This window comes from Numenius arquata, chromosome 18 (assembly GCF_964106895.1).
Source record: "Numenius arquata chromosome 18, bNumArq3.hap1.1, whole genome shotgun sequence".
Lineage (NCBI taxonomy): Eukaryota > Metazoa > Chordata > Aves > Charadriiformes > Scolopacidae > Numenius > Numenius arquata.
In genome coordinates this window covers 10,967,300-10,994,632 of record NC_133593.1, presented here as the reverse complement: position 1 = coordinate 10,994,632, position 27,333 = coordinate 10,967,300, and the positions used below count along the sequence as shown (strand labels likewise).

The following is a 27,333-nucleotide window of genomic DNA, read 5'->3' as shown; positions in this document are numbered from 1 at the left end:
TGACACATCTGTCCTTTGGTTTGGGTTGGTGTGTGCTTATTGTGCCAAAACCAAGTACGTGCCACACGCTGCTTTAGGTCAGTTCCTTTAGAACTCATTTTCCATCGTTTTCCATGGCCTTACCGTGCCTACGCCATGCTCCCTTTGCAAAAAAGACCGACTGCCTTTGGCAAATGAAGAAGAACATCTCCTGCAAGACTTGTCGGTGGCTCTGCTGCGTTGCCTGTTAGCGAGGCTCAGCTGGAATGCCATGTTCTTGTGATTTGGTTACTTACCTCGTCAGATTAAATGTATTTGCCTGTGTGTGCCACAGGATGATCATCACCTGAGAAGTCTTAGCTATGATTAGGCTGAAGAGGACTAGGAACTCACAGCATGGATATAGGAGGATCTGCAGAGCTTTTTCAGTTCACAGAGGACTTTGATATGGTTTTGATGTGTTCTTTTTCTGATAATCCAGTCACCTGATTCTATCCTTGCCTTTTTACAGAAATCAGTCCTGATTGAACATGGGATTCGGAGGCTGACTTTCCTTGTAGCACAAAAGGTATTTTGATAGCTCTCGTGCTGCTCAGAAGGCTTTGGTTTCTAGCTCATAATAGCATTGACATTTGATGGGTTTTTTTCCCCAAACTAAATGCTGTATTAACTATATTTAGTTCTCTCTTCACTGTTTTTGTTCTCTAAAATTTGAGATGGTTTTGATGAATTTGCTTAAGAAAATGAATTTACAATTGTAAACAATCTTGGTACCTCTTGTATTCTTGAATTAATTGAATTTTGATTTTCATCCTAATTGCTAGCTTTCTTCTGCTTTTTTTTTTTTTTTTCTTCTTGTGTTTCTATGGTTCGTTTGTAAGGACTTCAGGAAACAGGTCAACTATGAGGTGGATCAGAGATTTCATGTAAGTAAAAAGGGCCTAGAACACGGTGGTATTCTTGACCTGAGGCCAGGAGACACGTAAATTGTAAATTACTGGGCTTCTCGTTTGGTTCTTAGTCAGGCGTTTAATGCCAATGTTGGTCTTGCAGTTAATTGAAGTATTTAAACAAAACATCTAATGTCAAATACAGGAGTGGGCCCGTTGCATTCAGTGGGGCCATTCACATGCTAAAGTCTCTCTTGTCACCTGGCTGAACTCGGGACTGCCACGTTAATAAAGGTCTTGTTCGTTTCAGTGTTGGTTTGTATTTTAAAATGGAATTATACAACTAAATTTTTGTATTTCTTGCGTAGCATGGTGATTTCTTTAGGCTTCTTACTGATTTTTTAAATAACTTGGAGGAGCAGTTGAAGTGACTTGCTAAATTTCACATAATGGCTTAGCAGGGTGGAAGCTGTTTGATGCTGTTACTCCTAAGAATTACCTCTTTCCCCGGGGCTTGGGCGTCAGTGAGGGCCAGTTTAGCCCTGCTTTCAAGGTGGCAATGTAAGGCAGAAACCAGGTTTTTATCCTTTGTGTATCTACTTTACAACTCTGGTAGTTACGAGGAATCTTGAAAGTGCAGGAAATTCATCCTGTGCTCAACACACCTGGTTTAGCAAGCGTTACGAAAGGAAAACTAGTTTAAAAATCAGCAAAAATAGTATTTGAACCAATGTGGCTATCACCACATGGAAATCACTGCCCATGGTGCAGGTATAGATACGGCTTATGTAGGAAACTGGATTCCTTGGAGAGGTGTTGGGACCTTAAGCAAGGGAGTCCAGGCTTTAAATGTTAAAAATTGAAGTTTTAGAGAACTGAATTGATATCTGGAGAATGAAAAATAGTCTATGAAGAAGCTCTGTAGCACGTGTCAGTGGTCAGAAGGGAGGCAAAGAACAAAAGGAGTCATTGCAAAAAGTTCTCCCTGAGCTGCTGTTCGGAGCAATGGGCTGTTGGGATTCTCCTGAGCCAGAGGAGGCAGCATGGCCCCGTCATCTGCTTGCAAAGTTTGTAGAGCACCTCTGGGATCTTCTGCGAGTGTCAGTCTGTATTACTATCTCCTATTCTATTCCATTTATTACTGGACCAACTATTAACTTAGCCAGGGCTTGGGCTTGGGTTTGTTTTTGTTTTAATTACAGTCTATATAATTAGTTCCCAGCATGTTGAGGTAATAGAGAGTTGCTCCAGCAAGCTTCCAATTTCCTCATCTCATTAGGTTTTTAACGTGATTATTAGTATAATAATCAACTATGATGATTTCTGTTGCAGCTTTTCACATTCTGTGGTTTGCAGGGTGTCTTGATTGGCTAATTTAGGCAAATTATTTTGATTGTCTTGATGATGGTTGGTTGATTAGAACACAGCAGGGGTATAATTCTTCTGCCTAGGAAATGGAGCACTCTTTTGGATTTTGGTACCAGAGCACTGAGAATTTTTGTGTGTGTGCACATCTAATTATTATATTTGCCCACAACACTACTCAAATGCCTTGAAAGCAATTACATTAGTGATAGCATGAGCATGGATGATGTTAGGAGAAATTGGCAGCGTGCGGAGGAGGACAGGTAGGAGGGATTTGGAGGAGAAGTGAGGAAACATGGAAGTGGTTGTTTTCTTAGAGTGTAGGTGATGCTTGTAGGCTCATCTGATGTGCCCATTGCTGGAATTTTCAGGCAGGATTTCTTGTGTCTGGAAGACACACTCCAGGCAAACACAAGTTGATTTGCTCAGCTGAGAGTCATCAGGTGACGTTGTGGGGACTGTTTTTTTTCTAGGAGGAAAGGAGGATGACTAGCTCAAAGGTTACTTCTAGCCTTAAAAGCTGTGTTGCTCAGCAGAGCGTTATCTTCTGTCACCATGTACCAGGGCTGCACGTCTTTCATTGGCAGTGAAATGTGATTTGGAAATTCAGTGGCTCCAGGTCAGATACCTTCCTTTTTTCTCAGTTAGAGACTTATGGGATGTCACGCACGCTCTCTCAGGTCACCTTTAGCATAATTGGCTGGTATTCCCGTGTTGGTGCAAAACATTCACAAAGTTTCTCCACCCAGTAAAAGTGTAATTCCACAGAAATGGATGGCTTTACTGGGATGGAACTGGAGGGATGGGTAGAAGGATGCTGTCCAGCCTTTCTCTCCTCTTCTAGACACAAGCAATATGCCACAAAAATAAAAAGCCCTTAAAATTTGCTGGGATTTTATCATGCAATAGAATAACAGAGAAATGGAGTACTATTTAATGCATGAGGATAAAGTTATTTGATTACAATTCATGGTTTTCCTTGGGAAGAGAGGATTTCTAGCAGTAACAGTATGAAGAGAGCTATAGAATACAGCTCATTGGTTTGTGTACATCTCCTTAAATAATATCGTTGTATGGCTCCCAAACATTTCCACAGTAATGATAATCACAGTAGAAGTTGTTTCCCACCACTGTCTGGGCAGTTCCATGTTATTGTCTGTTAATAATTGATGATAATAATCAAAAGCCAATCAAGTAGCCTCTATTTCATTAGCAGTGAGACAGGTTTAAACTACCTCCGCTGCCTTCTTGAGGGTAACTTGATTTTCCACCACCCTTTGTGATGTTGAAAAAGTTCTGTCATCTCCTCTGCTGTGGTGCTGCTCCAGGGCTGTGAGCACTCTCTGGGTAGATAAACCTTACTTTCAGAGGGCTAACATCATTGTTTTTATTTTCAAACAGAGGGAATTTCCAAAGTTCTTCACGTTCCGTGCCCGGGATAAGGTAAGTTGTATATTCTTAATGCTTTTCTCTAAGTGTTTACAATGATTCAACACCAAACTTTCTGGCTTCTGTGAAAAAGAGGGTTTTGGGGGGTTCAGCTTGAGAACTTGCTGTCTTGTAATTTGTCTTCTACTCTCAGTATTTCAACAATTTCAACACGTCTCAGTGCTAATGATTCTGCATCAGATAGAAAATTTGGGGTTGGCTTCATTTTGAATTTTTAGCTTTTTAATTCAATCTGAAATTTCACAATGGGTATTGTCTAGTTCTTCCCATCCTCAGTGTTTATTAACCCACCCTCCTCTTTTACACCTTTTTCCACCCGTGTGACGCCGGGTGCCTCCAGTTTGAGGAAGACAGGATCTACCGTCATCTGGAGCCAGCTCTGGCTTTTCAGCTGGAGTTGAACCGAATGCGAAACTTTGATCTCACGGCCATTCCCTGTGCTAATCACAAAATGCACCTCTACCTGGGAGCGGCTAAAGTTGAGGTGGGAACAGAAGTGACGGACTACAGGTTCTTCGTGAGGGCTATTATAAGGCACTCGGATCTGGTTACCAAGGTGAGTTTTGTCACCCGTGCGGAGTCTTTCCAAAACAGCGTATGAAATGCTTCAGGGAGATTTTGCTGTGGCCCAAGTGGAGAGTCAGAAACCCTTGCAATTTGAGGCAATAGTTGTTTCTCTGTGTTTCTCCTGCATTACTGCAGTAATGGTTTGCCTTGTCTAGCTTTGGGTTTATGCTGACCTAACCGAGCATATGAATCCAGGCAGTGGGAGGACCGGCTCTGGGATTGGGATGAATCTGTTTCAGGGTCACACACCCTGCTGAAACTAATATAACCTATTTTCTCAGTCAAATAGTTCTCTAGTTTTTCAAACATTGTATTCTTGGGCTGTGATTTTTGAGTAGAAAGTAAATTATTTGTTGACAATATCTGGCAGGAAGCCTCCTTTGAGTATCTGCAAAATGAGGGTGAGCGATTGCTTTTGGAAGCCATGGATGAGCTGGAGGTGGCATTTAATAATACCAACGTACGCACTGACTGCAATCACATCTTCTTAAATTTCGTGCCTACTGTCATCATGGACCCATCTAAGGTATGGTCTCTTCTCCACCTCTGGCCTGTTTTTTCTGGGCTCGACTCACTGGAATTAAACGGTTTTTTGTTGTCTTTTTATGCTACGTAAGTGCAGCTATTGATTGAGTACATTTTAATACCATTTGGTGAATGACGTGCAGTTTCTACCAGCCATTTTATAATAGAAAGCACAAGAAATTGGGGACCATGGTGGTAACATGATGGTTAGTCTAGTTGATCTATAAATATGGGAGCTTTGCGTTTCAGTAAAGAAAGCAGAGCCGTGTAACTAATGGATGTCTCTAACTAAAGATTGCTGGTTGAGCTGCTAAACCAACTTCCCTTCAAAAGCAGAGATAATATGTTTTATTTTAGCTGGTTAAGGCAAGCACTAGGAACCTGTTTGACAGCGAGGAAGGAAGAAAGCTTTGTTTTTTCTTCCAATCTATGAATAAATATTAAATGTAAGATTTCAGAACTAGCAGAGCTCGTATTTATAGTGGAGTAACGCTGTCCTTCAGGCCATGCAGCTCACTTCCTCTGTGTAAACTAAGGAGCAGCTTATGAAAAATAGGTTTTGTATTTGAAACTAAACTTATTTTTTTATTGTGTGTTTGAGAGAAACAATTTTAATAAGGAAATAGGTTTAAATGCTCTTCTGTTTGTTACAAAAGTCCAGATTCTATCCAAATAAAATGTGAGACAAATAATGAACTTAAAAAGAATTTGTAAATTTAGCTACAAAAAGAAATTACTCATTTTCATTCTCTGATACAAAAGCACAGAGATCAACATTAAGCTTTGTAGATGCATAAATGAAAGTGTTTAGGCATAAAGCATGTTTCTGGATAGCAGAACCATCACAGAGAAAGTCCCAAATAAACTGTAAAGGCTGCATTTAGCTGGAAATCAGCATTTTGTTCATGGTTACCAAAAGATGAGAGCTGACCTTTCCTTATGAGAATAACTGAAAGTTTAAAAAGATGAATTGGTTATCAAAATAACTATCTCTTGCTTGCTGACTTTTAAATAATGATTAAAAAGTGGTGGCTTAAATCGCTTTTGAATAAATCTTCTCTCTCGGCGCATCCAAAATCTTCAGTTCCCAGGAAGTTAGAAGAAGCTGCAGGCCCTGGAAGTTAGTCTGCCCTCAAGCGTGTACCGTGACTTTCCCCCGAGCAGCTGTGGAAAAGAGACTTTTACTTTTTGAAAGAATGTTAAAGCAGCCTATAAATTGCCTTCTTTTAATATGCGCTATTTGCCAACAGTAGTATATTATAAAGTTTAATAGAACAGCAGAAGGCCAAGCTCCGAGTAGTAATTGCTTTGTTGATTTAAAGCACTGAACCGCATGTGGGGTGAAACATGATTATTGTGCATTTAAGTGCTACGTAACTGTTTGTCAAGGATTTCACTTTCCTGCCTGTTGTAGCTCGTAGCTGTGAGCTGGGCCTGCGGGAAGATGGGTAACAGATGGGGAAGCCGTGGGCACGCTGGGGGGTGATGTGCTGGGAGGAAAAAGGGATGTGAATCCAGTGCTTGGTAGTCCCTGAGTTGAATTCAGTTCCTGCCTATCTCATGGCTCGTTGGGGGAACGGATGGGCCACCAAAGTCCCAAATAGCCCTGGGCACATGCTACTGGTTGGTGTGGCCATTTCTTCCCTGCTGGGATGTTCCCCTTTGAGCAGGACCTTCCAGCAGTGGGATAGAGGAGTGGCAAAGCGGTGGATGCGTCCAGGAAGGTGAGGGAAATTCTTCTCCTATGTTTTCAGATCGAAGAATCGGTGCGGAGCATGGTGATGCGCTATGGGAGCCGCCTGTGGAAGCTCCGCGTCCTCCAAGCCGAGCTAAAGATCAACATTCGTTTGACCCCAACTGGGAAGGCAATTCCCATTCGTCTCTTCTTGACCAACGAGTCTGGCTACTACTTGGACATCAGCCTCTACAAAGAGGTGACGGACTCCAGAACAGGACAGGTACGGTTCTGTGTGACTCCATGGTTTGATAAGCAAATTATATGGGAGGAAAACATTCTACCTGATTAAGCTCTTCTGGGCTTTGTGGTGCTTTCAGGCAATAGTAAATTGCCATTCGGCTCTGCCAAAGGAAGAAGAATGTGTCATCGGGAGCTAATCTTGCTATAGGCGTGTAGGTTTGCAAAATATAATCAGTTACATGGAAGTGCGTATCTTCTAATTGTTTTGTACGTACCTTCAGTCATTTATGCATCCGTTTTCTTCTGTGGCAGAGCGCTCAAAAAAGTAATCACTGTTGGTGCTCATCCTGTAGGTCGTAATAAAAAATATTATTAATTATATGTTTCCCTGAGTAGATAGAGAAAATCTGTGAACTTGTCTTTTACATTCTAAAGATATAGGGAATGACCTGGGTAGGATGATATAAAATTATTGAAGGTGCTTTTATATCATTTTTATGAAGCATAATGGGCTCTTTTGTAATGGTTGTGGCTATTCTGGTATTTCTTCTTTTCATGGCATAGGAATAGCATGGTTAACTGAAATACCTACATATGCTAAAATACATGGAGCGTAGGATGCATGAAAAGTATTTAAATACAGAAATGTTTACATCTCCTTCTGTAATAATCTCTCTGCCATGCAGCGGGAGCCGCAGAATAAATCACTTGGGCACCGTTAGTGTTGAACACCAAGTGCTGAGTCACCTTTTCTCCCCCTCTTCTCCATTTACATTTTCACAGCGAGCTGCCTGCCCGTACGCTCCGTCCAGTTCTGGAGATGCTAGAACAGATAGTGTCTGTGTGTTTTACCTCATCTCTGCCATCGAGTGGAGATGAGGAAAGAAAAGGACATTTTAATAATCTCCAGCAGCTGAGCTTAACGCTTGAGTTTTGTTAGTCATTTGTGAAGGTCACCTTTCCTCTGAAACTCCCTCTCTGATGAGCTTTATGTTTTTAAAGCTTGGGGAACGCGCTTGTGAGTGTGCAGTTTGTAGCAACTTTTCCAATATTTGATTTTTTTAATTTAACCATCGTTCCCCACCCAATATTAAACCAGTTCTATTAAAAAATTGTACTGATAGGAATTATTTCAACTGACTCTTTGAGTAGTTGGGCAGAAGGTTTGTCTTAAAAAACTGATACTTTCAAACTTTGTAAGAAACTTTGGTAAATCTTCCCCCTCGTGATGGAGGTTCGTTGGACAGGTTCAGATCTGTGTATTTTTCCCTGTGTTTTCAGAGGGTTATTTTGAACTTAGAGAATTAGTTTAAAAGTATTCAAACATTACTGATCTACTGGGTGCTGGACACTTTTGTGACTTCTGAAGGATGCAAAAATAGATTCATCGGGAGAGAATGACCCCGATCTCTTGTGTGGCAGTTCCTGTGGTAATGGGTGGCCATCCCGGTACAGAATTCCCGGTTCCCACAGAACTTCTCTGAAGCTTTCCAGAGGTTTAAAGAGAATCGGGCCCCGAGTGCAGTAACGGATCCTAACGCAGGTGCTGCCACAAGTGCTTGTTACCATGAATAAATATTTCCCCCATTGGAGAAGCTACTTCACAAAGCAACATTTGTGAAGGCTGAAGAGACCATGAACTGTTTTAAATCTAAAAACTAAAATAGGCTTTACTTACTCTATTTTATCTTTAGTGGAATTCTTCAATTAAATCACCTTCAATTAGAAAAAGATCTGTGGTTTGTAACACCAGATCTGATGGCTGTTCTGTTAAAAACTGCCTCCTCGTGTTGCTTCTCTCAGGCGTGTTTCTCTCGAGCCGCGTTTATGCGGTGTTGTCCCCGTTACACGCTGCTCTTCGTGTTTCTTAGTTGAAATAGATTTCCTTCCCAGTCCTGGCTGAGTGGAATATATAGTGCCGTGAAGCGTGGCAGCTGATAATTCATGGTGCTACTCTGGGAAAATCTTTTAAACTTAGAATATCAAAACTTCAAGCCAAATGACATATGCAAGTCTTGACCTGGCTCCCATGATCCGTCAGTGGAGATACGGATCCTGCGCTGCTCCACTCCATAAATAACGGAGTTCTCCTCTCCGCTCCCAGCTATCGCAATCCATCGGCAGAGATACGGTGTCAGGGGAAATATTGGTGAATGGGAAGTCATCTCAGTCCCAGGCGTTTTTCTGTGGGGATGTGGCTCTGTTCGCTTTGCTTTCTGCTGGGATATGGTAATAAGTCAGCGATACTGGGATCCGTGCAGTAATGGTCCAGTGATGGAGCACGGTGTTACAGGATATGGAGTATTAACATATTTCTAGAGAACAGAAACAAGCCTGATCAGTCTGGAATAGCCTGATGATTTTTGGTAAAATCTGGCTGAGACAGGTGTATGGAATGAGTGGATTGAACTGTAACTGGTGGTGTTTTGTGCTGCAGATTATGTTCCAGGCGTACGGGGATAAACAGGGCCCACTTCACGGGATGCTGATCAATACCCCGTACGTGACCAAAGACCTGCTTCAGTCCAAGAGATTCCAGGCACAGTCTTTGGGGACATCCTATGTCTATGACATTCCTGAGATGTTTCGGCAGGTGAGTGTTCTTGAGCCCTGGTGGGTTGTTCTAAACTTTCCTACCTGCAAAGCACTTCTGTCATTTGTCCCCTGGCTTGTCAGGAAAACAAGGGGCCCAGAGTGGCTAACAATGGTCCCCCAGGGTCTGCACAGCTGTGGATTCGGTCTTCTTTGAAAGGAATTAGGATTTTTGATACATTGCTGCTGGAGTTGCATTAATAAGTCAAACAGTAGAAGCTGAAATGAAAACCATCTTGCATTTCTTATGTTCCTTTGCTTTCCCCCCTCTGTTATCCAGCCTTCCCAGAGGGTCAGACAGTGCAGGGGTGATAGTTCCCAGGACATACATCATTAAATGTGTTAATGACTTGCACAATTGATTGTGTGTCTAATTTGCTAAGTTCTATCCTGAATCATAGAATTTGATTTATGCTACTTTGAGTGAAACTGTGTTTCGTAGTTTAAATTCCAAAGTGATATCCCCTGAGCATTGTCAGTCAAACTGGGAGGATGGATATTTCAGGGTGCTCCGTCTTGAATATTAAGTCACAGTGGATTGAATAAAAATATTTGCAGATGACATTCTCAACACGAATTTATCTTTTCATGCTCTAGTCTTTGATTAAACTCTGGGAGTCCATGAATGAACACGCATTCCTGCCGACACCACCGCTGCCTTCCGACATCCTCACCTACACTGAGCTGGTGCTGGATGATCAGGGCCAGCTCGTGCACATGAACAGGCTGCCGGGAGGAAATGAGGCAAGTTGCACTTTCTTTAACGCTACTTTTTCTTTCCGTGTCCTGCTGTACATTGTGTTTTGGACCAGGTTTGACAATTGTAATGAAAATTTACCAGCCAGGCACAAAATCTGTTCATTCAGTCTTTCACAGATGAAATCCTTCTCTTGAAAATGAGATTTTTGTTTCATTAAAAATTAATACCTTCCATACAATGGGTATTTTAACCTCCATAGTAAATGATGATTCCATTTCAAACCTCTGCCTGCGCCTGTTTTTCCTTCATAATTAAAAAGTGCTCATTCAGCTGTTCCAGGTAACTGGGGTTTGTATTTGAGCAAAATATGTTTTACAAGACTAAATGGAAATGTTTTCATTTGCTTAAAAAATGAAACCCTGATTTTATGCTTTCCATTGAAATCCTTGCCGTGCAGTGTTTGTGTCGCACGCTGCCAAGGTGTGTGCAACATCCCCCTCTAGTGAACGATTTGCTTGAGACCAACAACCCGCTGAGGCGGGTGGGAGAATCCCGTTCGGTGGCTCTGCTCTTAGGGTGGGCTTTGCCTGCTGTGTCATTCTAGTAGCAAGCCAAAGATTGCAGCACTGGAATGACTGGAGAATAAAACTAACTAGTCCAAAATGTGTTTATTTTTTTTACCTAGGCTAGATGGGATTGAGTAAGCGAGTGTTCCTACAGCAATTTAAATTTGAGCTGTTCTAAGTGGTGGTATCATTTATTTTTTTCCTTGGCATCACGGAACTAGCACTGTGCTTTTACTAGATATATAACTTCAGATTTGCAAAAGCTCTGTTCAAAAACGTCAAGTACAGTGATGAGAGGAAATAGGGGTTTTCATCACTATTTACTGCCTGCGTCTTGTCAGGGGAAGGTTTTGAATATGAGGTTTTTCAAATTGAACCTAATCAGTAAATGGTGACTGTGGGAGCGCTACGCCCTTGTCCTTCGCTGGCCTATAGCAGGAATGTTTTAACTAGTATAATTAAACCTGAAATGAGCTATTCCCTGCATTCTTCATGAAAGCTGAGGCTGCAGTGCTGTGGAGGCTTATGCCATCATCTTTCTCTCTTTCTCTGCTCTCGTTCAGCGTTTGAGTGGATGGTGGCTGGGGAAATAGCAAAGTCCCTCAGGGACGTAGCTCTGTTCTTGCTGAAATTACAAGCACAGAGCTGCCTGGGCATGAACATGTAGTGTTTACTCTGCCAGTATGAATACAAATAGTCTTATTATAAGAGATTCTGTACCCAAAGACCACCAAAAAAAAATTAGGAGCTTTTTTTAACCCTTGGTGGACTTTGTTATGCTCAATCTGAAAAGAAATTAGATGGCTGTTGTGGTGTGCAGAGTGTTGTTACCTGATGCACAGGTTCAGGCCTTGTCTTGGTGGCTGTTACGCCGAGGGGTTGTGTCACTGGAGAAGGGAACAGGGGGAAAATACAGTGTTTCCCCCCCTTTTTTCAGTCTGGCTGCTGAAGGTGGCTTCTTGTGGAAGTAGATGGCGGATTCCAACCTGCCTTTTAACAGCCTCCCAGAAACGAGGTGAGGAGATGAAACCCCAGCCCAGGGTCCGTGTCTTGGGGTGGCCCAGTGTGGGGTTGGGGCGAGGAGGATCTGTGTCCCCCATAGACAAGCAGCAGGACGAGTCACTGCAGGAGCACGTGCAGCTGGAATGAGGTTTGAGGCTCTGGTATTGAATCCATGGACAATATTGAATTCCACGGACAATAGCGCTTATTCACAGGTGAGGGCGGACAATCTGAGGAAGAGGTGCCAGCAGTAGCCTGAAGGACAGGTGACATTCAGGAGGCGAGGAGCTGCCGAGCAGATTCATTCCTTCGCGCTGCGCTTCCTTTATCTGGATGAGCTGACTTTAGGCTTTTATGGTTTAATTCCGTTCAGCTGAGGAAACAAATTTTCACGAACGCATGCCCAAGTTTCTCTTTCCAAAGGCAATGGCTGCAGGGGTGGAGAAGGAAGAGACAGGGCGCTAGATAAATTCAGAGCATAAGCCTTTTCTTTGTTAAGGCTGTAAGTGGATCCATTCTGCTTTTTTTTTTTTTTTTTGAGAATCAGTCTGCATAGCATCTGGGCAGAGAAATACAGCATCTTATCTGCCAGGAAGCAAAGATCCTCGGGGTAATCCATCTATGTGGCAGTAGCTGGTAGCATTGCACGGGAAGAGGAGACGTGCCACAGGGAGCAAGAGAAAATATTAATTGGTTCTGCACTACTTCTATATGGTACAATGGTGAACCCTTCTTAAACATGGCACATTTCATTGGCTCTCTAAACTTGTCTGAATTTGTTACAGAAGACTTCTGTCCTCAGATAGATGTATTTGACTTCAAAATGCCTGAAAACCATATACTCTGAAAATCACGTTAAAGGGGAGATGATCCCTAAAGAAATGAATGCAGAGGGGAATCGAGGTTCCCAGGCTTTGCTCGGTGTAGCCTTGGTCAAAGTCTCCTCTGCTTCGCTTTGTTCATGTCCTAGTATGATGGGACTGCTTTGGGGTGGTATGAGGATAATTTAGACAATATGTTTTGAGAGTCTTTGACTTTGTACTTGCTAAATAAGTGCTGGATCTTACGTTGTTTGGTTTTCCCCCAGTTTTGGTTAGTAACCCTTGATGGTCAGTGCCAATGTGCCCCAGAGATCCAGAGGTGTGAGCTGTTTCCAGTTCAGACCCCAGTAATCTGACGGGTGGAAGTGCTTGGTAGGAACTTTCCAAGTAAATGTGATTTTTTTTAAAAAAAAGTTACTTTTTTTTTTTTTCTTCCCTGCAAAAGTTGCTGATTTTCTGAATCCAAAGTCTTTTGAGAGATTGTACATCATGTGTTTCTTACTAAAGAGGACATTTCTGTTGAAGGCTGACTGTGGTAAATATAGCTGCTGTTGAGTGCTTTTAGGATCTTGTTACTGTTCTGCTTGTTTTAGCTCAAACACAGCTACTCCCCCACTGCCGGCGAGGGCCTTCCCATCGTGGAATCAGCTGTTCTGAGGCAGGGCTCGTCTTCCCCGTTGGAGCTGTGCTACACCATCTGAACAATTACATTTTCTCTATGTGAAAAGGGGTCAAGACACTCTTCCTCTTAAACCATTCAGCTGAACTGAGTGCCCTAATTGTTTTAGCTGGCAGGCGAAATTGAGAAACCGGCATAAAATCCAGGAGATTTGTGGCCGGCGTGTTCGGCTGGATGTCAACAACCGAAGCTGCAATCCCTGCTCGGGTACGGGGCAGAGCAGGAGCTCGGAGCTGGGGTTCTTCTGCCCTCGTGGAGTTTGGAAGCAGCATTCAGGGCTAACCTGGATAACCTGTCTATTTTCAGGAAAACCTGTGAAATGGGAATTCTCAACTTTCACAATACAAGAGGTTTTTCTCGGCGTTAGCTTGCGACCACTTCACGTAGCCCACCACCTCATTTGGCAGTAATTATCTCTGTGCTAGTAGTCTCAACAAAGAAGCCAAGGACTTAATGGACCATGAAAATACAACTTGCTATTTATTCCTAGACAGTGCTTGCTCCTTCCTGGCAGTGGATCCTGTGCCTTGCTGTGGCCACGCGAGGGAGCTGGCTCTGCGGCCTGCTCTTGTGGCACGAAGACGTGACCAACGCAGGGCCTTTTCTCCATCTTTTGTCCACTCGGTGCAGCCAGAGTTCTTTCTGAAGCTCATCTGCTGTTTCTTTGGACTGAAGACAGAATCCTGAATGTTTCCTGACATTTTCTGCTAGATGGGTTCTGTTCTGGATCCTTCACGTTAAGCTTGTGAACTGTGTCCTGGTCTCTAGTTACTCTTTTTTTGCGTTTGGATTTTTTATTTTGGCGTGTCCTTTCTTACTGCTCTGGCTGTGTTGACACCTCTGCTCACGTGTGGGACTGGTGTGATGAGCTCCATCTGCTCCTGCAGGGTTTCAAAAACACAGCACCCTGGACGGGACTGAATGTGCCACACTGAAAAGTTGAGAACAGTTTGTGAATAATTCTCAGAGGCAGGAGGTAGGAAGGGAGGTGAAGACGACGGTATTTTATGAGCAGAATCAGCCACCAGTTGATAACTCCCTTCTCCTGCTCCCGAGTAAAGATTGAATAAAGACTTTGGAACAAATGGGCTATAATTTAATGTACAACTGTGAGCATATCGAGAACTAAGCACCAGAGGTGAATGCTCAGCCTGAGTCCAGTCTGACTCTTAAGATAGACATGGACCATTGAAATGTGCAGTTTATGTAGGTGGAAGGAAAAAAAATCCACTTGCATAAGATTACAAACAACTACTTTTTACTCTAAAATATCTTTAAGAAGAAAATTTGAAGTTCATATCAGTGCCTGGATGCTTACCTAGATTATAGCACAAGACTTTCAACATTCCTGCTAATTTAATTTTATTTTTAAAAAATAAGTGGAAGCGTTTTTTTTTTTTTTTTCACAGCGGCACAATCTTTGGTGTTTCTGGCTAAGATCTTCTTTGTTCCAAAGATTAGCATATTAGCTGAAATCTTAGTGTGAAAAGGTAATTCCTTCAGCCTCTTGGAGAACTCAATATATTACTTGTCATTCTTGAGCTGAGCATTCTGATGTTTTTCTATAGTACTTTATGTATTTTGACTACAATTTACCGTGATCCTCTGGCATTAGGACCGCACCATCCGCTGATAAAACCCAACTAATCTTCAAGGACAAGGAGAAAGTGAGCGTAAGGAGCATCTACAGCAACACCCCGCGTTACCCGTCATCTCCATCTCATGTGGTGTCCGTGTAAAATGTGTCATTTTCCCTATTGGCACTAGATGTCACAGTTTTTCCTTCTCAGTAGCGTGAGGATCAGAAATAATCCATAACGGGAGCTGCAGCGTTGGCGGACACCCTTTCTTGTGTGTGTGGGAAGGTTTGGGCAGGTGAAATTCCGGAGGGCGATGGGCAGAGGGCTGCTGAGACTCGGCTTCCGCAGCTCCCTGGGTTGCTGGGGGCTGAAAGGTGTAGCTAATGAATTTTATCCAAGCAAAGCTTAATAGCTGAACTGCATGTTCTGCTTTGTCACCCCGTGTTCCTGCATTTTATGACAGGCACGGGGTGTTAAAACGTCCACTGGGCTACTCGTGGCGGATGGAGAAATACTTGAGAAAAGCAGAGAATGGGCGATAGGAAAGTCAGAGGGTGAACGTGAAGGTGGAGGCAAAAAGTCCCGCATCTCCCTGCCCCCCCGCCCCAGCCCCACCACTCTTTTTCCCAGAGATTGCTGTAAAAATACTTGTTTCTCTTTGTGTTTCCCAGCCCTTCTTCTTGGTGAGTTTTGGGAACAATCCTGACCCGAGGGCTCTCTTGGCTGTAGGAATGGGTTTAAATAACAGGGAAGCTGGACAAGCATTTGTGCTGCACAGCGAGTGGCGTCTCCTCGGCTGAAATAGTCGGGATGCAATTTCAGAAAGTGATCCTCCTTTGGCAGAATAATTTTAGCCCCCGTCAGTGGGATACTGGGAGGTCACGGTGAGATGTGGGGGCAGGGATCAGGACAGAGCATGTTTTTGTCATGGACTGAAGAGTGTTGGTTGTAGTAAAGGGTGGAATATCTCGTGACAAGTGGAATATGACATAAATTACAAGAGGGTCCCCCTAGCATCACGGAAAGCTAAATTTTTTTTCTCACTTAAATGCCTAGCTAATTTAATGTAACTTTAGGAGTAGCAGGGGTGTGCGTGGAAGGATGGGACTGGAGCGGGGGCTCTTCTGAACTCTTAGAGTTGGGATGGATGAATGTCACAGCACGTGGAGCAGCTCCTTCCCTGAGCAGCGGCTGTATGGTTGAGCAGGAGCACTCTGTAATACCTGCGGCTGTTTGAAGGGTTAATATTCGTGCAGATCAGTATCTTCAGCGTGCTGTTTCTCACAGCGTTGTAGATGCGGTATCTCCCATAGCCTGATTTTTGAAAAGGTCGATGTATGCTGTAGCAATCCGAGAAGTTCAAGGTTTGAAAAGGCTTTCCTTGCAAAACCAGAGGGTATGAGCCTCTAACATACACCTTGGAGTTAGAATTTATTATAATTATTTAAATTATGAATTTTTGGAAGGTTATAAGTAAATTTTTCTTTTTTTTTTTAATTTTATATAAACCAAAATTAGTGTTGAATTTCATAATGCTGTCAAACAAATACAGAATTTTGATTTTGTTACCTTTCCTGTAATTCCTGTAATTTATCAAATTTAAAGCACACGTCTAGCAAGTGTTTGTGATATTTGTTAAAGCTTTACAAAAGTTAAATTCCTTGGCATGAAATAACCCCACCCATCACAGGTGAGGCTCTCGGAGAATGCTGGAAGCAGTGAACACCCCAATCGTGTCTTATTCAAAGAGCAAGTAAAGCTTCAAATTTCTTGAGGGGTTTTCAAATCCTCGAATACAAGCGTTACTAGATCAGAGATACAAGTGGTGGCACAAGAGTTTTATTCTGTATTTTGATGTATATATTTGAACACGTGTATATGTCTTCTGTAGACAAGAAAGTTCTTGCCTACAAGAAAGCTCTTAATAAAGATTATCGGTTGCTCTCTGTAATTTATCTTTATCCTTCTGTAACTTCACCAAATGCAAACTATTTCAGCTGAAGTTTTCAAGCCTTACCCTTTGCCTGGGGACTTCTCCCTGTTTATTGTTTAGTTTGGAAAGCTTCATCCAGAATGCTTCTGTTTTGGTGGAAAAGCTGGCAGTGCTGCTCACTGGTTCTGTGGGCTTGGAGCAGAAACTTGAATTTGATAGAGAATTTGGTTTGGGTTCAGCGCGATGCCTTTTGCTGTCCCCAAGAGACACTGTGCAAGCTTCGTACCTTGCCACACAGATGTGTGTGCAGTAAAAACTACTTCTACGCTGTCTTTAATGGGTTTTTTGAGCTTTTTGGTGCTCTGTGTGTCCATCCATGTCCACTGAACATCAGCCAGCCTGTTGCTGGTGTGCCTCCTGGCTTGTCATCCACGTGTCTGAATTTCAGTCTAGTGCAAGGGACCAGGGCAGGATGAATTCACATCTTCAGCTCCCTGTCCTGCACGACGCCTTTGTCCAAGCAAGCCTTTGCTACGTCTCCTCCTGGAACCGTTTCTTCTCATCTCATTGGCTTGGCTGTGTGCTGTTGGGAAGAGCCGTGCCAACGGGTCCTTGGCCGTGCCACCTGCAACCACCCCTTTGATCGCTAAATGGCACCTTTTTCAGAGCCAAGAAGAGAATGGCAGAATCCTGGCTTTTGGCACTTGCCAAGGCATTAGGTCTGAGTGCCTCTAGCCAACCATGTGCACCGTGCCCTTTTCTGGGAGTTGGTTCATCCTGAAGATACAAATTTTGCAGCTTTTGGTCAGTGCAGAGAGTATCTCTTAGATCTCAAGTTATAGAATAGAAGGGGACAGACTCTTTAGATGAGATGTGGGGAAGAACTTCTTTGCTGTGAGGGTGGCGAGAGCCTGGCCCAGGTTCCCCAGAGAAGCTGTGGCTGCCCCATCCCTGGAGGGGTTCAAGGCCAGGTTGGAGGGGGCTTGGAGCAACCTGGTCTGGTGGGAGGTGTCCCTGCCCAGGGCAGGGGGTGAGACTGGATGGGCTTTAAAGTCCCTTCCCACCCAAACCATCCTATGATTCTATAAGTTTCTGGACATCAGATTCAAATGATGAAATACCAAAACTGCAAGTAAAATTCCTGGGGATGTCTTTGTTCCCTTCATAAAACACACCTTGTCCATGGCCACACAGCAGAGTGTTTCAGCATCCAGCATCCCATGGTCAGTGGGCACTGGTTTTCCTCCAGAACACACAGAGGTCATGAAGGGGGAATAAAGCACGTGTTCCTTGACTTAACGATGTCAGAACGTGCCCAGCAGGGGAGAAATGTGCTTTCATTATTGTTCAGCTTTGGCATTTCCCGCGCTCACATGCTAGACCGCTCCAACTGCTACACTTCCTTTCTTATTATAACTTTTGTATGGAATAAATGCTGGTATACAAATGGATTCAAGTCTTATATATATTTTTTACATATAAAACTTACATATAATGTAGATGCAACAGGATGGGAACAAGATAAAATTGTTGTCAGGGTTCTGTAAGTTCAGTTGTTCTGCTTAGAGACTGAGACCCACATTCAGGTTTAATAATATTAGGCTTAATAAATAAATAAAATGAAGCATGGCATAAAGTAGCCAGGCTCGAGCATCGTCCTGGTTGTAAGAGAAGTAGAATAAACCAACACAGTTGGGATGGCTCAAGCGTAGAGGCTGGCAAATAATAAGCTGTTCTCGTTTACATCGGATTTTGTGTCAGCTGCGCTTCTCCAGGAATTAGAGAGACGAAAAAAGCCCCCTCTGCCCAGCCACCAGCCCCCACTTGTGCTGGTTCCCGTGGGTGGGAGCCTGCGGTGCCTTCCGGAGGGAGACTGGGATTGGTTTTCTCCCCATTCCCCTCGGTGCCTGTTGTCAACAGCTCCGGCTGCCACCAGCAGTCAATTTGGAACTGCATCAGTGTGTGTATTACTGTTCACATCGATAGCGCAATTAATGTTGAAGTCAATTTTGGTGTTAATTTTAGGCCATGATTAGTGTTGACACTGTGTCAAACTAATGGCGTTTATGAGCACCATGAAAACGAACGTTAGTTAATATCGTGTTTTTACTATCTGCTAATGGTTACATTAAGCCAAAGATCTAGTGGGAGAAGGTGTGTATAAAATTATATACATAAAACTTGTGTGTAATATATGTGTGTCGTGCAATTCCGCATTGCCGGTGCTATTCAGGGAGCAAATGACATCTGAGCACTGAATCCTAATCACAGTTTGGAACATCAGAAATAATGATCACTTCTGATCGGAGGTTGTGAATAATTCATCTGCTTTGATTTTCACGTTCTGTCCGGTGATACTTTTCAAACCAAATGTGTTCCTACAGAAGAATAATGGTCCCACTTCTTATGGAAATACTGTGGCACAAATCATTTTGCCAACATGAAAACAGTTAAATAAGACGGTTCCTGCTTTTATTTTTTTCCTCCCTCTCTTCTTCATTCCTGAGTGTGCTGGGAATAGAGCTGTGGCAGGGGAAGCACTTCCAAACTCCGCTGGCTCTTCAGAAGAGCCCGCTTTGAAGCCACTGTCGCTTACCATCACCCATGATTGTTCCAACAGTGCTCTTAGGTGATTAGCTCAGCCTGTCTAATTAACCTGTGAACTCCCCATTTTTTTGGCATGCTGCCTTTAACTTAAAAGTCTCATCTTTTTTTTTTTTTTCCCCCTGAAATAGAAAGCTCTCCTCCGCTGCCCATAAATTTAAACAGAATCTACATTGTTCATAGCAAAAAAAATCCTTAGCCGTGCCCTGTGAGTTTTATTACTGGATAAATGGCACAAAACTCGCTGTGCATTGGGGAGGCAAAGACACCCGAGTTAATAAAGCGGTGCACTTTAATTTTTCTCTTCTTAAACTGTGGGTGGTTGCCCCATGTTTATCAGCTATAGACTATTTTCAAGGATTTGTGGATAGTTTTTCCTGTTCTTCCAGTGAGCATTAACAAAAGGGGTTTTCTTTATGCGGAGGGTACGCAGTCTCGGGTTAGGGGACTTCTGTTACAAGACTTCTGTTACAATCTGAATTTTCTAAATAGGAAATGCTTTTAATTTGCCTATTTTCTGTACGGTCAAAAATCACCAATCTGATGGAAGGGGAAAATCTCTTACATCCCAAGAGGTGAGACAGACTGTGGGACCGGTCCTGGGTACTGAGGTCTGTCCCTCAGCCCTGGAGCCAGTGTTAGCTCATCTGCCTCGCGTTGTGGTGGTTGTGCGGGTTTCTGGCAATGTCTTCACGTGTTTCTGCCTTGCGCTTTGCTGCGGTGACAAGTATTTAGCAAATACAAGGCCTGAGAGATTCTCCTGTTGCTCGTGTGGCTTGTGTTCCTCTGGTGGTGCTTGAAGCTTCCCGGTGTGGTCCTGGCCGATGGGATCGATGGAGCTGTGAAGAAATGGCTACTTAGGGAAAAACCTGGAAATTAGTGCTACTTCTGTACTAGTTTGGAAGAAGTTTGCGGGGCAGTTTTAAAGAGGATATTCCCCCATCTTCTCAGTGGGTTTCTAAACCAACTACAGCTGGTTACTGAGGTGATAGCAGAAAGATTTGGTAGGATTTTAGTTACGGCAGAAAAAAAATAACCCTGTAAATATGATAAAGAACTGAGCTGTGGTAGGTGACGAGCTATTGAGAGGCATCTTCTGCTTTTAGAGGTGAATCTTGAAGCCTTTAACTTTGGCTTTGCGGCCTTTTTTAACCCACCATTTCCAATTACAAGCTTGTCTGCAGCTGAGAGTTAGAGGAGAGGCACAATATCCAGCCCTTGGTATCTCTTTTCCTGCAACAGTCGGTTCAGAAGGGCCAAACTTACTTTTCTTCTCCTTTTTTCACCTTTATTCTTCCTTTTTCTGCTCTGAAAGTCCAGTAACAGAAGTCCAAGGAGCTCCTCTGGCCGTGTAGGTCTCTTTGGGTTGGATTAGTTCCTCTTCCCCACTCCGGGCTGGTTGTCTGTGCCACCCCTGCTCTCTGCACACACGTTTGATCTCTGTGCCTGACCAACAGCTCTGTCCACTTGTTTTACAGCGTTACAACTTTTCCCTTTAATTTTGCAATAATTCTGGTATTTTAGCAAAGCACCCCCCTGACTTTTAGGGATTTATGCTCCTGCCTCTGAAGCTGCTGCAGTATCTCTCTCTTCCAAACGCTGCGGTTGGATGCTAAGATGTAACTGTAAATCTGCAAACATTCAGAGGCAAACAAATTAATCCCTTACGACGTATCAGTCAGAACAGCAATGGAGGAAACCGAGAGCAAGGGGAAGGTGAACTGAAACACCATCATTCTGTTAACTTGCAATCTCAGCTCTGGAAAGGGGAGGTGGACGGGAAGGATCTGCCAGGAGCCGGTTGTAATATTTTTGGATTGCTGCCTGCTTTACTTCCAATGACCCTTTGATTAATTCCTCTGCCTCTTTATTTTTTTTAATGAGCCTATTATGGCATATCTTATTGCAGATGCTGATTGGATCTCAACTGTGTATTGTGCCATTTTGATTTGGATTAAATGGCACATATCTATCTGCTGCTTCTCCCCTCTCCCCCTCCCGCTTTGGTTCATCATGTTCAGAATTCAGAGTCTCCACAATGAGGGAGTTTCAGCCCTCCTGATTGCAGAGGATGTGCAATCGGCTTGAGGAATGTGTACTCAGAGCTTATGATCCTTGGGCAAGCGGAGACTGGGTGATGCATGGGGCTTTCAAGGGACGCTGCTATTTCCATCTGTTAATGGCATTCCGGGATGGCCAGCTCCCCTGCACGGCGATACGTGGCAGCCGGGAGATGGGAGACGCAGGGTACAGATGTTGCTGATCTCCATAAGATGGGCCAGAAGAGATCATCCGGTGATTTTAAAAAAGAAAAATATGCAGAAAAAAGGCATTACTTATCCAGGCAGGTTTGGAAAGAAACTGCTGCAATATTTGGGAAGGAAAAAAGGAAGAGCCAAAGAAATGAAAGGAAGGACAGGAAAAGAAAAATGGAGGTAGCTATGAATAAAGGGATTATTAAAATGAGGGCAGGGTGAGAGGAAGAACCAGGGTGAGGAGGTTCTGGGGCGGTGTCTGGGTAGTCAGGAGTCCATACAGCAGCACGTCCATCCTCACCCCTTGAGCTCCGGCACAGGGTGTAAACGCAGTGCCCTGTGAGAAGGGCGTTTGCAGAATGTGTTTGGGACCCGTGACAAATCCCTGAAGAAGGGAGGGCCAGTATCAGTGTCTCGGGTGGGAAGAGAGCGATGGAGGATGTGCTCCAGTGAGGATGGCAAGGATCCAGTCCTGCCAGCTGTGCTCTCTGCTGGCAGCACGTATCAGAGCTGCGGGTATCGCAGCGCCCAAAGGAAATACACAAAGTGCAACGCTCATGAGAAAATGGCCCCTGCCTGATTCCCCTCTTTCACATCTTGAAAATACACATTCAGGTTTTGTTGTTCTCTATTCTTTGGTTGCAGATTGGGATGGTGGCCTGGAAGATGACTCTGAAGACCCCTGAGTATCCAGAAGGCCGTGATATCATTGTCATCGGCAATGACATTACATACCGAATAGGTTCTTTTGGACCTCAAGAGGATGTGCTGTTCCTGAGGGCTTCGGAGCTTGCTCGAACACATGGCATCCCCCGCATCTATGTGGCTGCCAACAGCGGAGCCAGGATCGGTTTGGCTGAGGAGATTCGGCACATGTTCCACGTGGCCTGGGAAGACCCAGATGACCCGTACAAGGTAAGGAGGCACAGGAATCAGAAGTGAGATCTGCACTAGCTCACAAAAGAATCCTATTTTTACACTGCCTCTTTTAATCGAGGTGAGGGTAAGTATTTGCCAGACTGTTCGGTCCAAATTTCTCCTTGGTATTGGATCTCTCAGGCAGCGGGATTTGCATCCAGAATGAGTTAGTGCTAAACATTGAGAACATCCGTAGCTTTCACTGACCTCAGCTGGAGCCCTGATGTTACGAGAGGATGTTCTTATCGCTATCTGGAATTAAATTCTGCTCCCTTGAAACTTTCTTTTTGCAAGGGGTTATTGGGGATCGGGAAGGAACTACAGGTGGGAATGAGGTGAATGAACTGTTTTTCCCTGCAGGGATACAAGTACTTGTACCTGACTCCTCAAGACTATAAGAAAGTCAGTGCCCTGAACTCGGTGCACTGTGAACATGTGGAGGACAATGGAGAGTCCAGGTAAGTGCAGAGAGGTGCGAGTGAAAACCTTTCTGTTCGTCCTTGGCTGTCCAGGGTGATGCATGTCGTGTCCTCTTCTGCAGTTAGGACATTCTTGAGGTTTTCCACAAGGCTGCTCTGGGTGTCTGTATCTTCCCGGCTCTATCCCAAAAGTAGCACATCTCAAAATGAGGTGCAAAGACACTTCCAGAGCTGGACTGTGGCTTTAGAGGTGCTCCTGGGCAGAGGGAGGAGGATGTGCTTAGGAAGGGAAAGAAAAAAAGCCCAGTTTGAAGACTGGTAAGCTCTGGCTGAACAAAGGGGCGATGCTGGCTGTGGGGCCGTGCAGGTGCCTGCGGGGAAGCCTTTGGCTCTCCTCAGTGAAGCACTTCAGCACATGCTGGAGTCCTTTGCTTACTAAGGGCCTGGTGGGAAAGGTAGAAGCCAGTCTGAGAGCGCTGAGTAAGAAGGGACTGTGCTGGGGGAGGAAGGCATGAAAGAAGAAAGTAAAGAAAGGGTAAGAGCCTCATAATCTCTTGTTCTATTTCTTTTTACTTTTGGCTGCCTTCTCTTCCTTTCTTGCTCTTTTTCCTATAATCAGCCTGCTCCTCACGTCCTGTGGGAATGCCAGAAGAACACTATTCACGGGCATTCCTCTCCTTTGGCATTTCCTCTTTGCTGCTCTGACTGCTCGGACGTAGGACTGTTCCGTGGTGTTCAGCAAGGCTGCAGAGCGAGCCCAGGCACGGGGCCTGCCCGGGTTTTATGCACGTTACTCTTTGGAGCCTTAATGATATTTAGTCACTTTTCATTTTCTTCGTAGCAAACTGATTCAGCAAATCACTGGACCTTGTGACTCAAAGGCTGTCTGTGTCTCCCTCAGGTATAAGATAACAGATATTATCGGAAAGGAAGACGGACTTGGAATAGAGAACCTCAGAGGATCTGGCATGATTGCTGGAGAATCATCTTTAGCCTATGAGAGTATTATCACCATCAACTTGGTAATCCCCCACTGCTTTCTATTCTTCAAACTCTATTGTCTGTTTCAGCTAAAAATCCTGCAATGATATCCGGGAGATACATCTGGGATCAGGCTTGTGGTTGATGTAAATTGGCTTCTGTAGGCTTTGAGCAGTGCTACTGGCACCATCGCAGGCTGGGGCCCTTTCCGATTAAATTTAAAACACTTCTAGAAAACGGCCGTTTGGCTTCACGTGTGCTCAGCCTGTAAGTTACTGCTTCTCTTTTTTAAAATAAAATACACATATGTTCAGGTAGTGTGTTTTACAAAAAAAGAGATTCTGGAGTTTTGCAGTGAGAGTAGTTTTTATAGCCTTGTAATACAAAACCGCCTAGTTTTATCTAGGTGTCTGAATCGATAGGTGTTGGCTGTGTGGTAAGACAGAAATCAATGTGATTTTTTTTTTTTCTTTTTCTTTTCTTTTTTTTTTTTTTTTTAAGGTTACATGTCGGGCGATTGGAATTGGGGCTTACCTTGTTCGGCTGGGTCAGAGAACTATCCAGGTTGAGAACTCTCATATAATCCTGACGGGCTGCGGAGCCCTCAACAAGGTAAGTCTTTGCGTTTCAGTCTTCGGAGCTCTGTCAACGGAGTTGGTGTTTTTGTGAGTTCTGCCTCAGACTCAAGGAACTGCCACCACTATCCCTGTCACTGTGCTTGGTCCCTTTTCCTTTCTTCCTTCTCAGGCTCCTCCCGATCAAGCAGGAGAACTGACACGGGGCAGCAGCCGGGACATTTTCATGCCTTTGCAGTCCTTTTTTCTTTTTTCCTTTCTCTCTGGTCAGAAAGCAGTGCTTTCATGCTCCTGTTTTTCTTGACAAGAACATCATATTGACAGCCAGAGGAACAATTCCAGGCGTCCCAGTTGGAGATTGGCAGGGGAGTGAGGCAGAACTGCAGATTTAAGGGCTCGAGCGTGAAGTGGGTGAAGGGAAGAAGGAGAAGCAGCTTTTAACGTAGGTTGTGTGCAGTGAGTAAATTCCAGAAGTGGAGAAGGCCACCAACTAGGCAGCGTCTTCTCCCACCCACTGTGTACTGGGATAGAAGAAACTGGGCCATTTCCAGTGTCTGGGAGACTGTTGTTTCAAAATAGATGGGCCAGAACCCCCTGAACTTTCAGCCTTCCGTGGCATTGCGTTAGTGCTGGGGGAGCACTGTAGCCTGAGGAGGAATGTGTGGACGGTGATTTTCAAGGGGTCAGACCCGCTGGAAACCTCAGCTGTGGGGGCAGGGAGGAAGAACTCGGGCTGGAAGAAAACTTACAGCCTTCACTACTAAAGTGGCTCTTTTTTTTTTTTTTTCTCCCCACCAGAGGCAGTTTTTCTCCCGTGCTGCCCCAAGCCCTATTAATATCACAGCCTCCAGCTCCTTGTCTGGAGCAGACACGGCTCCGCTCTTGTCCCTCTCACTGAGGGCTTTGTTTACGCGGGAGTTGGGATTGTGCGGGCTCCGGTGCCCTTCCCCATTGTGCAGCTTTGTTCTCAGGCACTCTCCAGCACCTGGGGTGGTTGTGCTTCATCGCAAGCTGTGTTTCAAGGAGCGCCTGCCTGACAATGGGAGATAAAAGGAAAATAGTCTCTCGTTGAATTATTCCCCTGAATAAAGGGGGCTCTGCAGAAAATGAAGCATTGATCCTATCAACTCTAGGATGCAGCACCCTCAGTTAGATCTCTTACACACATCACACACACCTGCATCAATGGAAGGAAAGAGGCATTTGAAGATCCATCCTTTAAAAAGAAATTGAGTGAGTTTAGTGCTTGCTGAAGTGGAGTAAGTTGCCTGGTTCCAGCTGTCATTTGTTGGGGATCGGGGCCTGGCAGAGTTTCCCAGATGGCAGGTCTGGTCTGCTCGCTCCTCCTCCTCTGCTCTCTTCTTTCCAGGTTTAACTGCACTCTCCACCCGTGGAGTGAATATTTGTTTTTATAGGACTAGATTAATCTCACTAAATTTTAGGCATTTAAAAATTAAGGATTTAGTCTAAATTAAGCACCTGCTACCTGTCAGCAGGCATAGGCAGGAGGTGATTTCTGAGGGTGACTTATCCCATCCCAAGAATTTCAGTGGGCTGAATAATCCCATGTGTCCTTTTCTCTCCTCCCTGCTCTGTTGGAAAGGGATATATTTTTATATAGGCACTGAATCTCTACCTGCCTGAAGGTCAGGCAAAGGAGGAACCTATTGCGTCCTCTCCAGCTTTTCCAGTAAGACACCTAAGCTCAGACCCAGCAATAAGTTTACTTGTCCTTGAATAGTGGGAGGCTGGGAATCCCCTCGCTCACTCCTGGATGTTGTGTGATGTCTTGGTAGTTCATATGATCTTCATTTTCCAGTCCCTGCAGTTCTGGTCAGAGCTTCTTGAGTGGATCCAGCTGTAATTGTGTCCCAGAAGTAGTTCTGAAGCAGTGAAACGACGTCCAGTGCTAACCTGAAATGGGCAAGCTCAGTCCAGTTGAGACCTTGAAGGAGGGTGTGAAGCAGTTGGTCAATGTTGATGCATTTGCGTCATCCGGCCATGGAGACAGTGTCTGCTTCAGACTTCTCGTCTCCCTATTCTCAGATGTGAACTGTTCAACACTTGGCCCTTGAATTTAGATGGGCAGTTTGAATTTTCTTCTGGCTAGAAGTCAGGTCACTATCAGCCAGGGGCCAGCTAAGCAAAGTCTTCCCTTGTAGGAAAGCAGAGGCTGGTTGGGCATGATACATGATGTGTTCTTGTTCATTTACGTGAATTAAGACTCCAGAAGGGTCTCATGGTGAAAACCTACTGTAGTTTTTCTCTGTGGAGCGAGTGAGTCGTGCTGCTTCTTGTTCCCTTTGAGTAGATGGGGAGAAGAACCCTGTGCAGCAAAGACAGTGCTTTGCTTCATGGGGATGAGAAGGTCACCAGCCCAGCTGGAAGGGTCCTGAGGAAAGCTCATGACTGAAACAAAAAGAAATAAAGGGACATTGCTACCTTGCCTGACAGTTGGGACTGAATGTTTTCTAACAGAGTTGCATGCAAATACTCCTTCAGCTTTTCCCAATTAGGTGCCAGAGATTTGAGACTTTTTTTTCCATTGCTGACTTTTAATTACTGTGTTCATAGGGGATGCTGTACAGAGCGTACCCTTAGTCTTGTGTCTGATACACATCTTCAAAATGTCTTCTCTCTCAAGAAGAGGACGTGCAGCGCAAAAACGTTTCTGCAGCAATGGAGACAATTAGGCTTCCAGGGAGCAGTGAGGTTTTTGCTGGAAAGTTGTTTGGGTTTTGGGGTTGTTTTTTTCTCCTGTGAAGTACTGGATTCTTTTTAATTTGCAGGGGGGAGCAGAAGGGGGCTGTGATAATCATTACGTGCCAGCAGATCTGTTGCTGCTCTTGTTCATTATCATTATGTAAAACCAGCCCGAGGGTTTAGGTGTAGAGGGAAAGGTCCAGCTGCCGAAACCAGACTGTAACCTGTAACTTAGACGATGAGCTCAAGGTCAGTATCATTTTTAGCTGTAGCTAATGTTTGGTGCTGGAAGTTGACTGATCACGTGCTGGC

General features: G+C 44.2%; 1 protein-coding gene across 3 annotated transcripts in view; it reads left to right on the top strand.

Annotated features, from left to right (window-relative positions):
- ACACA (acetyl-CoA carboxylase alpha) overlaps positions 1-27,333 on the top strand; it is a 124,361-nt gene that overhangs the window by 56,467 nt on the left and 40,561 nt on the right. For 2 of the 3 annotated variants that reach the window (XM_074160462.1, XM_074160461.1), the window contains 12 exons: positions 491-547; positions 861-905; positions 3,636-3,677; positions 4,024-4,239; positions 4,621-4,776; positions 6,530-6,733; positions 9,131-9,286; positions 9,883-10,029; positions 22,071-22,340; positions 22,704-22,801; positions 23,664-23,784; positions 24,245-24,355. In XM_074160462.1, coding sequence (XP_074016563.1) covers positions 491-547; positions 861-905; positions 3,636-3,677; positions 4,024-4,239; positions 4,621-4,776; positions 6,530-6,733; positions 9,131-9,286; positions 9,883-10,029; positions 22,071-22,340; positions 22,704-22,801; positions 23,664-23,784; positions 24,245-24,355 — 1,623 coding nt within the window. The remainder of the gene's footprint in view (positions 1-490; positions 548-860; positions 906-3,635; positions 3,678-4,023; positions 4,240-4,620; positions 4,777-6,529; positions 6,734-9,130; positions 9,287-9,882; positions 10,030-22,070; positions 22,341-22,703; positions 22,802-23,663; positions 23,785-24,244; positions 24,356-27,333) is intronic. The other variant, XM_074160460.1, reaches the window with a different exon arrangement.